At 42.9% G+C, this 13,179-nt stretch overlaps 1 protein-coding gene across 1 annotated transcript in view; it reads left to right on the top strand.

Annotated features, from left to right (window-relative positions):
- The window catches only part of SCPEP1 (serine carboxypeptidase 1), a 38,969-nt gene that overhangs the window by 461 nt on the left and 25,329 nt on the right, over positions 1-13,179 (top strand). The window contains exons 2-5 of the mRNA XM_085892079.1: positions 1,314-1,438; positions 1,683-1,772; positions 8,832-8,987; positions 12,553-12,627. Of these exons, the coding sequence (XP_085748205.1) occupies positions 1,314-1,438; positions 1,683-1,772; positions 8,832-8,987; positions 12,553-12,627 (446 nt within the window). The remainder of the gene's footprint in view (positions 1-1,313; positions 1,439-1,682; positions 1,773-8,831; positions 8,988-12,552; positions 12,628-13,179) is intronic.

Raw genomic sequence — 13,179 nt, 5'->3', positions numbered from 1 at the left:
CAGGATCCCGTATCCTGTCATCCCCCAGTTAAAACTTGTGCCCGCATCATCCATGTGGGTGGTGGACCATGTGGTAATACCCTGTGGAGCTATCTTCGAGCATTTTCTCAATTCAGGATGACCAGCTCTCATGGAAAAAAGGGACACCCAGGCAGGATCCAAGGGGGCTGCCGTAGCCCCCCATTGTGGTGGTCAGGGAGCGACTCCCCCTGAAGCTAAGAGGTTTTAATTATTTAAATATGCCTGAGATGGCTTCCAGAGCATGTTGAGGTCACGCTGTCACCACGTTAATTGGGTGTCATAAGAAGAAGGTCACACTTTAAGTACAGGTCAGTTGCATCATGACCGAAATACTGAAAATAAGAACCAAATGGTGTCCCAGGAAGGTATAAAGGGTGGTTGACACTGTGCTGGCCGGCCACAATATCAGAATTGCCCTTGATAGTTTTTCTTTATTGGCTGTATGTAGTCCATGCCTTGTGAGCCCCACTAGCTTGGATGGTCAGGCCGGTAGACTTATACCATGGAGCAGTGTCTGCACGTGAGTGAGTGAGTCCTTTATAGTCAGAACTATTTTACACTGAGTTGAGATATGAAAAATCACAATCTTGTGAACCTGTGACTGGATCTTTTACCTCCGCCACCAAAGGTGAAGGAAGTTATCTTTTCACCCCCTTTCTGTCTGTCTGTTTGCCTGTTTATCCGTGTGCAGGATATCTCAAAAAGTTGTGGATGGATTCGGATGACACTTGGTGGACAGGTTGGGTGTGTGACAAGGACGAATTGATTCGATTTTGGTGAAGATCCGAATCTGGATCTGGATACGAGGATTATTTAATTTTCAAAGTGATTCACCATTGAGAGATGGAGCCAAAAACGATATAGTGCTGTATAGCATGATATTTCAAAAATGTATTGGGTCCCATATGTTCTCGTGGATCAGGCATTATGTGGCGAAGGTATGCGCTCAACCGAGTGCCCGTCTCGTCTAATCCACTGTACACTGTGCTGCCTAATTAATTAATAACTTTCTGATTTTTCATCTGCCATGTGGTGTACTTTTGGTACGTCCTGATATTATTATTTTTACTCTTTGTTTTGGTTGGTAAGCATGCACTGCACATGGATTGGATTGCACGATCGATGGGGTTGATTTATATTTATATGTAAACACACATACATTCATACAGGATATGTTTTATTTTTCTCTTGTGTTGTGAGAAACTTGAGTGTCCAAACTACCTTTTCCTCTCTGTGTTTTCATTTCATTGGAGGTGTGACTGTCGTTGTTGTTGTTGTTGTTGTTGTTGAAGATGCCGTGCCATGTACGGGAACAGAATCCTGGGGCTATACCACAGTGAGACCTGAAGCCCACTTGTTTTGGTGGTTGTACAAGGCACAAGATTATGAAAATTATCCTCTGATTCTCTGGCTGCAGGTATAGCATTTGCATCGACAGTACTTCCATGGCTTTGAAAATGATTTGTGATATTCTCTCATTTAAAAATGTATATAGTTTAATTTTTAGAATGCAAAAGTGATGTTAAGGTGCTGAGTGTCGTGTTGTTGGGCTCGTATGAAATGAAGAAAAAACATAGGGATGTTCACAATCTACTTCAATGTCTGCTTGTTTAAATGTTTCTATTGCCAACCATGAAGACCTTACCATTGGTGTTTTACAGGGTGGACCAGGGGCATCAGGATGTGGCTTTGGGAACTTTGGTGAAATTGGACCGTTTGATGTCGATCTGAAATACCGAGATACGACCTGGGTAAGACCAAGCTTAAGTTTCATTTTGATTATTTTGTGGATTAAATTGGAAATACAAGAAAACATTTACTTCATATTACTTTAATTTTTTGGCACACAATTCGATACTTGTTTCCCAGAAGTCCAGGCCTTGATTTGTACTCAGATTCGACTTAACTATAGTTTAAGATATTGAATTCCATAAAAATTGTAAAGTGATATTTTTCTGAAATGAATTGTGAATTTAAAACTCATTTCAGAAATCATTGCCTAGAACTTTTTCCGATTGGGTGACCAATTAAATGTTAATGTGCTCAATGATGCATGTGATATTATCCAATCAATAACGAGCATGCACTCACTAATTGCATTTGATCCCTTCCTTTAAATCCTTTAATCATATGTATCCATCCTTACTACCTCGTCTCAAAATGCCTCACGTAAAGTCACGCAACTTGTACACGGCAGCTTTGAAGTTGAAGGTTGTTAAGTTCACTAAGGAATATGGCCGTGCACAGGAAATATAGTGTCAGCGAGAAATGTGTTCGGGACTGAGAAAATGTAATGTGCTATGAGCTAGTACTGACGATGATTCTTCAGCTTGTTCGTCCGCTACCAGTTTCATCTAAGGAAACTATAGGTTTGCTCTCCATCTGAACGTCCATCCGCCTGTCACACCTGTGGTTTTTCAGACTTTTTTCCCCTTACCCTTTAACATATTCAATTGAAACTTGGTACATGGCTTTGTTATGATGAAACTCAAACTTGTTCTGTAACTTAAGGCATTTTGTCAATTTTCAGAGTAATGCCCTTTATGGACTTAGAAAATATCACATAGGTAGGGGACATGTATTGCAAAGCAATTTTCGCTCTTGTTTTAAATGAATTGCAGACCTCTATATGATGACAAACGTGTTGAAAAGCTATTTACATTCCAAATTTATCTGAAAGGTCATCCCACAAAGTAATTAAAATAAAAAAGGACCATGCATCCTTAAGCTCACCTGGATCAGGAGCAACAGTCACTCGAAACCCCCTTATTAGACCCTGATTTCATTTATTTCTTTTTAATGCTGTGAACAAACTTTAGTACATAACGGGTGATGAAGGTTGTCATCAAGTTTCATTGAAATTGTGTGTGTAGTTTTGGAGAAGAGAGCAAATACTTATTTTGGGGGACTCAAACCCCCTGCAGAACCTCCGAGACCCTGTTTTTTAAAAATCTTTTTTGAGAAGATTGGAAATACGTATTTTGGGAGGGTCAAACACCCCACCCCCTCGTAGACACCCTTAATGAGCGCAGATTTTGATGTGGTCAATGCACCTTCATTGGGCATCGGATACAAAGCTTATGGCCAAGTTTCATCAAACCCGTCTGTTTGGTTCAAGCGACAATGACTGAAGTGTTTAAAGACTCACTCACTCACTCACCTACTGACACTGCTCAACCCAGACTAAAGTCCAGGTGAGCTAATAATATTGAGAAAACGTCCATTAATATTCATGACTGGAAGTACTGTACACCGCTGTGTTGTGTGTCAGGGAGGAATTAACACCTCTTGTTCTGAATGACAGTTTTGCTAACTAACGTAGTTGATTTAGATGTAGCTTCATATCATACTCCAAATTAACTTATCTATGAATGATTGAAAGAAAAATGGGGAAATTAGCTAATTTGACTTTTACTCCATATCAACTTATAGGCCAAAATAATACGGTTGTCAATAAATTGTGTTGAGAGCTCACATAAAGGTCCAGGTAATTACTTGCTGAATGTTGTAGCATGGACAGTGCTGAGCTATATACCTATATCTAAACAACAAAGCTACCGCCTTGGTCTTCAGCAGACCCCCTTCTATGACTAGTTTTGCAGAATTCCCTGTCCTTACGAAGAGGTAACGGACGTTTTGGGGGTTTTTGTTGAAGACAAAGTGGACTATCACCTTGTGAAGGCAAGTTAAAATTAACAAAAATGCTTTTAGTATACTGTTGGCAGGATAAGTAAATCAAATTATCCTTTTTTTTGGCCAACGGCTCATCCTTTTTTTTTTCATTTTTTTTTCTTACTTCTCTCTTTGCATATCTCCAATACTTCAGATATCTTTGTGTATTTTAGTTAAAAACCTTGTCTCCATAGATCCACAAAACTGCCATTTCATCCATCATTGAAACATCAGTTGTTTATTGGCAGGAGTCCTCTAACTGCCAATTACTGTGCTGCCTCCACTCTGCGGACTCTTCCATTCAGATAGTCCAGCAGCGTAGTCTGATATTTCAGATCAATTGTTCAAATTTGCATAAAAGCACCAAAATTGGTACACATGTAGAATAATGTATTCCGAACAATTCTAGATATGGAGCCACCCGAGATTGTGCCTTGATCAGCTTTGGCTGACCAAGGCAAAATCTCGGGTGGCTCCATATCTAGAATTGTTCAGAATACATTATTCAACATGTGTACCAATTTTGGTGCTTTTATGCAAATTTGAACAATTGGTTTGCTATGCTGCAGTACTAAGAGTAGAGTCTTGTTACAATAAATATATGGCTGTCAGGACAGCCTAGGCCCTGGAGGTATGCACCCCTGCCTCTTAACTGTCCAGCCTGTGTTTTCATCTCAGCCCAGCTATAAACTGCCATCTTGGTGTGTCTGATCAGACAGGATGATGCATTGATATGTGCATTGTCCATCAGGTGGACATTAAGCAACGTCTCCCAACCACTGACATAGTTAAGATCCCACAGGGTCCTTTACGTAGAGTAGGCAGGTTATTTCCAGCGCCATGAACAAACTCCAAATTACTGCCCTAACGACTGCTGGGAAGGCAAAGGCAAACCACCCAATATAACAGGTCTGGTTTGAGAGCATGCGTCAGAGCAGCGCGTCGCTGCATCCACTTTGTCAGAACTCCAGGGGCCTCCGTCTGGCCATCCCGCAGGCAGATGCCTGGCCCATCCCCATATTCTTGAGATGCTGATCAACCTGCTGCAACCATGAGGCACGTGGTCAGCCCATTGGCCTCCTCCACCCACGAGGCTTCCTCGCTGAGAGAATCTGGTGAGCAGGATCAGCATCAGGAAAATGAGCCACATGTCCATACAGCTCAAGGTGATGCTCACGGACTATGCAGGGAACAGATCTCATTTGAGACACTCTCAGCAACCGCTCGTTGGACACAAAGTCTGACCAACGATAGCCAAGGATCCTCCGAAGAGATCTGGTACACAAGGAATTAAGTCTCCATCTCAGATCCCTGGTTGATCCCTCTGACATCCTCCCTGGAATCCAGTCCATAAAGGTGTGGGCACCAGTTCACACCCTTGACAAACTCCAGTAGCAACTGGAAATAAGTCAGAGATGGTATCACCACATCTCCCAGCACTCTCAGTCCCAGAGTATAATTCAGACATCAGGTTGATCAGTTTTGGTGGCACCCCACGAAGACCTAGAATCCTCCAGAGGGCATGCCGATTCACTGAATCAAACGCTTTGCAGAGATTAACATAGGCTGGAAGCAGCCACTGCAGAAACTCTAGTCTGCGTTCGGTGAGGACCCGAAGAGCAAGAATACGGTTGATCATTGACCTCTGGTGTAAAGCCTGACTTCGCTGGACGCTGGTGCTCAAGCAGATGTTGGTGAACCCTATCAAGAATTATCCAAGTAAAGACCTTGCCCAGCACTGAGAGCAGCATCACCCCTCGGTAGTTGTTACAGTCTTGGTGATTACCTTTCCTTTTCCAGAGAGGAACAGCAAGGCCCCTCTTCCAGTCAGTTGGGATGATGCCTGTGTTCCAGGCAGAGCACAGAACTGCATGCAACGACACAAGTAGAGCATTTCCACCAGCCTTGAGAAGTTTGGCATGGATGCCATCGATCCCAGGAGCTTTACACCATTTCAACCGGTTCACTACAGCCTGTGTTTCCACAAACGAAGGTGCACCACAGTTGTTTGGAGGTTCAGCAACAGGGATAGTAACACCCCTGACATCCAACTCGACAGCTGGAGGATCAGCCTGGTACAGCTGCTCAAAGTAACCGGCCCAGCGGGACTTCACTTCGGGTCCTCTGTCAAGTGCCAACCACCCTCTGCTCGAACTACAGTACATTGAGTGACGGGCTTGGAGGAGTTCAATGCGTGAATTCCCCTGTAAGCAGGACGAGAATTACTTGACCACAGGTGATGCTCTACCCCCTCACAGATTCCTCGCACATACGCCTCCTTGTCCACCCTTGGTACATGGAAAGTTTTATGCCTCAGCTCCCTGAACAGCTCTGCTCTGCCATTCAGCCTGGCCCTGTGACTCTGGTCAATGGTATCCAGTGTCCTTTGAGAGACAAAATTCTTCTTTGCCCTATGGTGAGTTCCAAGATATCTACTAGCAACATCAAGAATGGTGGTCTTGAAAGCACTCTACAACTCTTCAGGATCCAACGAGGACGCTCGGTGGGCTTTTCGCGCCATTCTTCTCCGCACTTGGTGTGAGGGGAGGGCAGCTGGCCCCCGATTGGTAGATGAGTGGTGTGACGCGGCCAGGGAGGAGGAACGCCCCTCTTCGAGACCTTTCTCGAAGCGCCTCGAAGTGGGGTGGAGCAAAGAACGGGGTGGAGCAACAGGGCGGAGCTCCGAGGATATAAAAGTCGGAGACGGGGGAAGCAGTTTTGTCGATGCTTTTGCTTCGTGGTTGCTCTCGTCTTCCCGCTCGCTCGTCCTGGTGGCCGCTGGCCGAGTCTTTTGTGGGGCAGTTGTAAGACCCCACTGGCAGGAAGGAGCGTCCGCCATTCCCCTCTCCCGACTTTGGCCATCCACGTTTCCCCCCCCCCCCGCCCCTATCCGCGCTGGGATAGCGCCGAACACTCGGTCCGTGGCGTCGAGTGGCCAACACGTGCAGGCGCAAGGCACTCAGGAGAGGACTCGCCTACCACGCTCGGGCACGGAGTCGCGGCCAGGCGGGACCCCGTCGACGGACTTCTGAGAGGGACTCAACACGCTCAGGGAAGTCGTGACTTCTATTTCTTTTGGGTTCTGTGTAAACGTGTGTGTGTGGCGCCAGTCTGGTGAATTAAACTGTTAAGTGTTGCCGTGTGTCGGTCTTAGTCCGTTGTAGCTCTGCGTCGACGTTGATTTATTGTTTTTCGTATTACATTTGCTCTTTGTGCATAATTGTTTTAATTGCTATATGTGTGCTCTGTGTCGGTGTGAATAAAGTGTTTGCATGTTGAATTGTTCCCCGTTTCGCTGCGTCCTTTCCTTTGGTTGAATCTCCATCTTGCTTCGCATAACGGGTTCGTCGTGGGCTTAATACGCCCGATAATTAATCGGAACCGTCGAGGCCGACGATAACACTGCTCGGTTATCCCGATAGTACGTAATGGACCGCTTAAGCGGCCCGTGTCTGGAGTCGACCTGCGGCGAGGTGCGATCGCCCAGTCTACCATCCGTGTGGGTACTTAGGTAGGTCGAGTTTGGCGAACAACCCTATCCCGCACGGGTGGCCGATTGGCACGATCGTGGTGAGGCCGAAAGGCTCACCCGTGACTCGCTCCTGGCGTTAGTCCGAGAGGGTCACAACAGAATTGTCTGTCCGGTGGGCGACGTGCTGCGATTCGAGTCACGAGGCCGATCGCACGCCGGCAGGCGCGAATTCGCAACAATATATATATATATATATATATATATATATATATATATATATATATATATATATATATATTTGAGGAATAAAAATAGATTATGTGTCTCATTGAGCTCTGCAATCGACTAGGATGGCCACCCAGGTTGATGACGAGGTCAAAAATTCCGAAAGGATCGTCTCATGCTGTTTTTACAAGTCCAGTCAGTCCTACTGCACTGTCATTTAATAGCTCCCGTTTATTAATTTATTTATTCATTTTTTTTGATTGTTTCGTTATTCATTGGAAGGAGTCAAATGAATGGTTTTCAGATTTGATCTTTGGGAATGACAAACACGTCAGAAACAAAACCCATCAGTGAGGATTTGAAGAGCTTACTTCTCAGTTTCCATTACTTGGTACCAAAATATATACCATTCTTTGTTGTATTTTCGTGTAAAAATGGTTAAACACATACTATATAGTATTGCAACAATTATTGTGGTTGGTGTTTAATCATTTTTAAAATGAAAATATGAGAACTGCACTCTGTAGAGTGCCTACTTCTGCCAGGCTGAACAGTTTACGTTTTGTTTCCCATTGATAGGCCGGATCTGGATCTGGATCTCTACCTGAATCAGCATTGAATGGGCTTGTTCTTGTCAGTCTAACCAACTCTTCCACCTCGTTTTGTCATAACTCATCCACAACTTTTTGAAACATCGTTTTTGCCCGATATCCCTCAATGGTAAAGAATCATTTTTAAAATTCTGGTATCCGGATCCAGATCTTCAACAGAATCGAATCAATTCATCCTTCTCACCCACCAAACCTTTTGACTAAATTTCGTCCAAATTCGTCCACAATTTTTGAGATGTCTTGCTCACAGACAAACAGACAGGGTGAAAGCATAACCTCCATCCACCTTCATTGGCGGAGGTAACAATGGTTTGCTTTTTTTTCTTTCAATGTTCCTTAAGAATAATTTATTTTATTTTGTGTGTAGCACAAAATATTGTTGCAAACTATTATGTTTTATGTTTGTTCTTTTACGTTTTTTAGCAATCATTTTGCCTTTCACACGTACCCAAGTACTATTCAGAGCCCTGCATATCTTGGAATGTTGTACATATAATACCTTTTTATTTTTACTCTTAGTCTGCTAGCGTCACTCACTACTGATAGATTTTCGATGAATTAGGATCTTACGCAGTCAATTTATTCACACAGCCCTGAGATAGTGTGGAATTGATTAATCACATGCTCGATGAATCACTTTTCTGTCGTTTATTTTGACGAGATGTTAATTGGTCATTGTACTATGTCTGGGTCACAAAGTGCTATTTGTGCCATATAATTTATGGGATGCCATGTTCATTTGACATACCGATACTCTGCTATAATTTAATGTTTGCAGACTTCTCTTATGTGTGATTTTGAGAGGATCCTCTGTTTCACATTGTGTGCAGTTGCAGGCAGCGAGCTTGCTCTTTGTCGACAACCCAGTGGGAACTGGCTACAGTTATGTCACGAACAAGAAAGCTCTGACTACAAATGTTGAGGAATTGAGTGCAGACATGATTACATTGCTACAAATATTCTTTAAGACAAACCCTCATTTTCAGGTACGTTTCACATTGCTGATGGCAGCACACTATTTGTAACGGACCCCTTTGTCGGCACATTCTGCATCTCATTATTATTGGCTGAAGACTTGAGTCCCCAACTACCCTTCCAGATAATACTGGTTAATTAAATGTTTTCTTGAATGTAATTTGTGTCAGCTGTAAGTATTGAACAACATGTTTGTGCAAGCACAACATGAAATGTCCTTGGGGGAGCTGTGTAGTTATCTGAACAAAGTGTTAAATAGATATTACAGCTGTCTGAAAAGATGTTTACTTTCTTCCAAATGCTAAAATTCCCAGCTCCTTTCCATACTGATAATTGTGCAAACGAAGCCAGGTGCTCGTTGGATTTGCTTTCTCTGATAGTCTGTGAATGCAACCAATAATTCTGTCATTTAGCAATATTTCCACACAGATACCGTGCTTTTTATTTATTTATTGCAACCAAGTGTCCTTCACAAGCCTTCTGTTGGCCCAAACATTACCTCGTCTGTGAGAACATAAGCACCTGCTGGAGCTTCAACTGTTTTATTTATTTATATATTTGTAAAGTCCCTGGATATATTAAATTGTTATACATGCAATCAATGATTGTGGAGAATTGGCAAAGATTTATAAAATACTTGGAAGGTGGAAAAGTCCCCATAATTTTGACGATCTCTGAGGTAGTACTGGTGTGTGTGTGTGTGTGTGTGTGTGTGTGTGTGTGTGTGTGTGTGTGTGTGTGTGTGTGTGTGTGTGTGTGTGTGTGTGTGTGTGTGTGTGTGTGTGTGTGTGTGTGTGTGTGTGTTAAAGAAGAAGAATAAGGTGCTTCCAACCAAAAGTAAAACTAGATCCACTCTCCTAATTTGAGAAATAAGCAAGAGCAGACCCGGTCTCAGGCGATGTTTCACCCGCTTCACAGCCGGCTTCCTTGGGCCAATATACTCTGTGCCGTTGATGCTGTGCCCCCTGTTCCCAGTAAGCTGGTACTCATTTTGCCAACCTCGGAAAGATGATAGGCTGAGTCAACCCACCTGGTGTTATTTTATCGGGATGACTGACTCAAACTCAGGACCCTAAGATCTTAAGCCTGTCACTTTTCTTAACTATTAAGCCAACAACACATCCACAGTCCCTGTAGTCAGTAGTCCCCATCCCTCTCCCTTCCACAGATCTCATTCCTCTGTTCCACACTGTTTTTTTTTTTCCTTCCCTCTCCCACCCCTCTGGTCTCCTGCTCCCCTTGCACGTTCTGTGCGTTAGCTCTCATTCGAGTCTCAACAGTGTATACAAAAAAGAAACCACTAGGCTTTGTGTTGTATTTATTAATTACTAGCAAATACCGCCCGTTGCTTCACTGATTGGAATACTAAAAGGGGGTAGGGGTTGAGAGGAGAGAGAGGGAGAGGGGAGTGAGGAGGGAGGGAGAGTGAGGAGGGGTGGGGGGAGGGAAGGCAGACGTGCGGTAGAGCGTCAATTATGATTCAAAATGTCTCATCAAAATGCTTCTGCATAGAATAAAAGTGAAGATGGAAAAATAAATAATGTCTGAAATACATTTTCTGCCAGCCATACTATAAATACCGCCCAAAGACAAACATCGCCACGGAGAGTCTCCAAACATCCAAATCTACCCATATGTACCACGTGTGTGCTGCATACGTACTTCTACCTTGTATGGCAACTGGCTACTATACCTCCCGATCAGGACACAAACTGCACCGCTATTGACTGCAGAGTGTTCGGCAAGTGGCTTAAGCACTCCAACGGAATGCCTCGCTTGGCAAGCGATTACCAATTGCCGGCGATAAACTCTTGCACCCAAAAACACTCAAGCAATGTCCGAATTGGACAAAGAAATACTTTTTAGCAGTCAGAACTGCTAAATTCAATTATGGAGCTTAAATTTTGTAATTTAGCTTGGTTTAAGACATTCTCAAGGTTGTGACATGTGCAGAAATGAAATAAAGCCACGAAGACTGGAGTCTCCTGGCGTTTAGAAGCATTGCAATGTATCCAGTGATTCATAGATATGAACAGGCATTTGGTTATCTAAATGAGGAAAGAAACTTCATCATTAAGAAATCGTTGTGGCCATTTCCAAGTGAAGGCATGGTTGAGCAAGCCAAAAAAAACATAGCTGCTTCAGACCCCAGCGAGGTATCCAGGATACGCTTCAAGACCCCAGAGAACAAGGTGGCTGAGGATGGCACCTGATAAAGGATATAATTAAATAAGGCTGTTAATTATCTTCAAAAGGAGTGTTTTAAATTAACCCAAACACCCAATATTCAGTCAGGCACTTCCTTGAAGTTTTCTTAATATGCATGCAAAATTTCAGGCTGCGAGGTTTCATGGTTTTGGAGTTATGGAGGAGACACACACACACACACACACACACACACACACACACACACACACACACACACACACACACACACACACACACACACACACACACTTATTAGAAAAGATTCCTGATACATAAATTTGCATGTCCCCTCATTACCTCCGCCACCCAAGGTGAAGGAGGTTATGTTTTCATCCCTTTCTCTGTCTGTCTTTGTTTGTCTGTTTTCATCTTGCCAAAACGAAGTTTTGCAATATATGTTAATCAGCTTGTATGTTTTTTTTTTAATTTTTTTTGTTTTTTGTTTGTCTGTAATCACGTATAAAAAATTCTGCAGAGCACAGTTATCATTGGAAATTTTTGTAACTTCGCATATCAGAGGCCTATAGAGGTCCCTTTCAGCGCATAAAATTTTGAAGGTCAAAGGTCAAGGTCACTTTGTCGCAAATCAGAGGAGTCGACGAAATCCTTATTTTTTGAGTAATTTTGATCGGATTGTCTTCAAACTTCATGGGAATATAGTTCATGGTCTGGTGCTCAGCTGATTAATTTTTGGTGGTGATTGGCATTGACCTTCATGGTTAGCGCCTCAGGTCAAACATATTTGACCCCAAGGTCAAATTTTCAAGTTTTAGGAACCATATCGTCTAGTACCTCAAATTGAACACCTCGATGAGTGCTTTCTAGATATGTCAAGCTTGAGACATTATCACGTCATTTGGTGACGTTATGAGGCAAATGCATATTTTTCATGGTGACTCTGTAGAACGATTCTCATCAGAATCTCTCGTAGGCAGATATTCCTCAAGGAGTCGCTCCTGGTGGATAGCAGCTCTGTTCACCTCAGTGTGACCTTAAAGAAGTCACACGTGGTCACCTTTTGGCAAGATACGGGTCACCCTGTGGGTGACATTGGTTTATTTGTTTGTTTGTGTAGGATATCTCAAAAAGAGTGCCCCATCTCTGGAGTCCTTCCAAAGTATACTTGTTTGTAGTGCCCACATGTTCATACAGCTACACAGTCAGTGCATTGTGTTCTTCCTTCTGTCAGATTGATCTTCCATATGCAGGTTTTGGAAAAGGAAGGGTCAGAGAAGGGAAAAGGGCTTGCTGTCAACATGGGATTGGGATATCAAGGGATATTAAGCATCTGGTGGGACAGGTGGCTCAAAAATTTCATCATTGTTGCTTGATCATACAAGACTCCTTTTTGTTACATTTTTCTTGCAGACACTCCCATTCTACATCTTCTCTGAATCTTATGGTGGAAAAATGGCATCAACAATTACACTTGAACTCCATAAGGTAAGGAGTCTTAATTTTTGGTTTATTCAGTACTATGACTTCCAAAACTTGGCAGCGTTTTTTTTTATATTCAATTAACATTTCCATGCACTGCCCCTTTTTTGGTAGCCATGTAATCGGAAGTCTGTGGTGACGTCATGTGAAGATCGTCCCTTTTGGTTTTCTTATCTCCTATAATATAATTTTTAAAGCTTGATTTACTTCGATGTTCAATTTATTTTGGCAGTTTGGCAGTTTGTCAGATTGTGGAAATTATCAATGCTTGTCTTTCCATTCAAATTCCACTTGTTCATCCGACACCAAATTTATGTGACCGAGAACTTCCCTCAAAAAGCAAAGCATGACATTTAACACATTGTTGTTTGGTGTTGTTTGTTTGTTTTTGTTGATTACTTGTTTCTGCTTGTTCATTATTTGTTCTTTAAGTTGCCTAGTGACTTTAAGTTCTTTAAGTTGCCTAGCGGTACAGCTGCGCTTCAATAAATGATAGCTACCCGGCAGCCAAGCTGCCATGTGCAAGAATAGAACGGGGATGATAATTATGATGTCATG

This window comes from Eptatretus burgeri, chromosome 8, assembly GCF_056783735.1.
Source record: "Eptatretus burgeri isolate ZD-2024b chromosome 8, Ebu_testis_v1, whole genome shotgun sequence".
NCBI classification, from domain to species: domain Eukaryota; kingdom Metazoa; phylum Chordata; class Myxini; order Myxiniformes; family Myxinidae; genus Eptatretus; species Eptatretus burgeri.
Note: the sequence above shows the minus strand (reverse complement) of the source record. Positions and strands in the feature narration are given on the sequence as shown.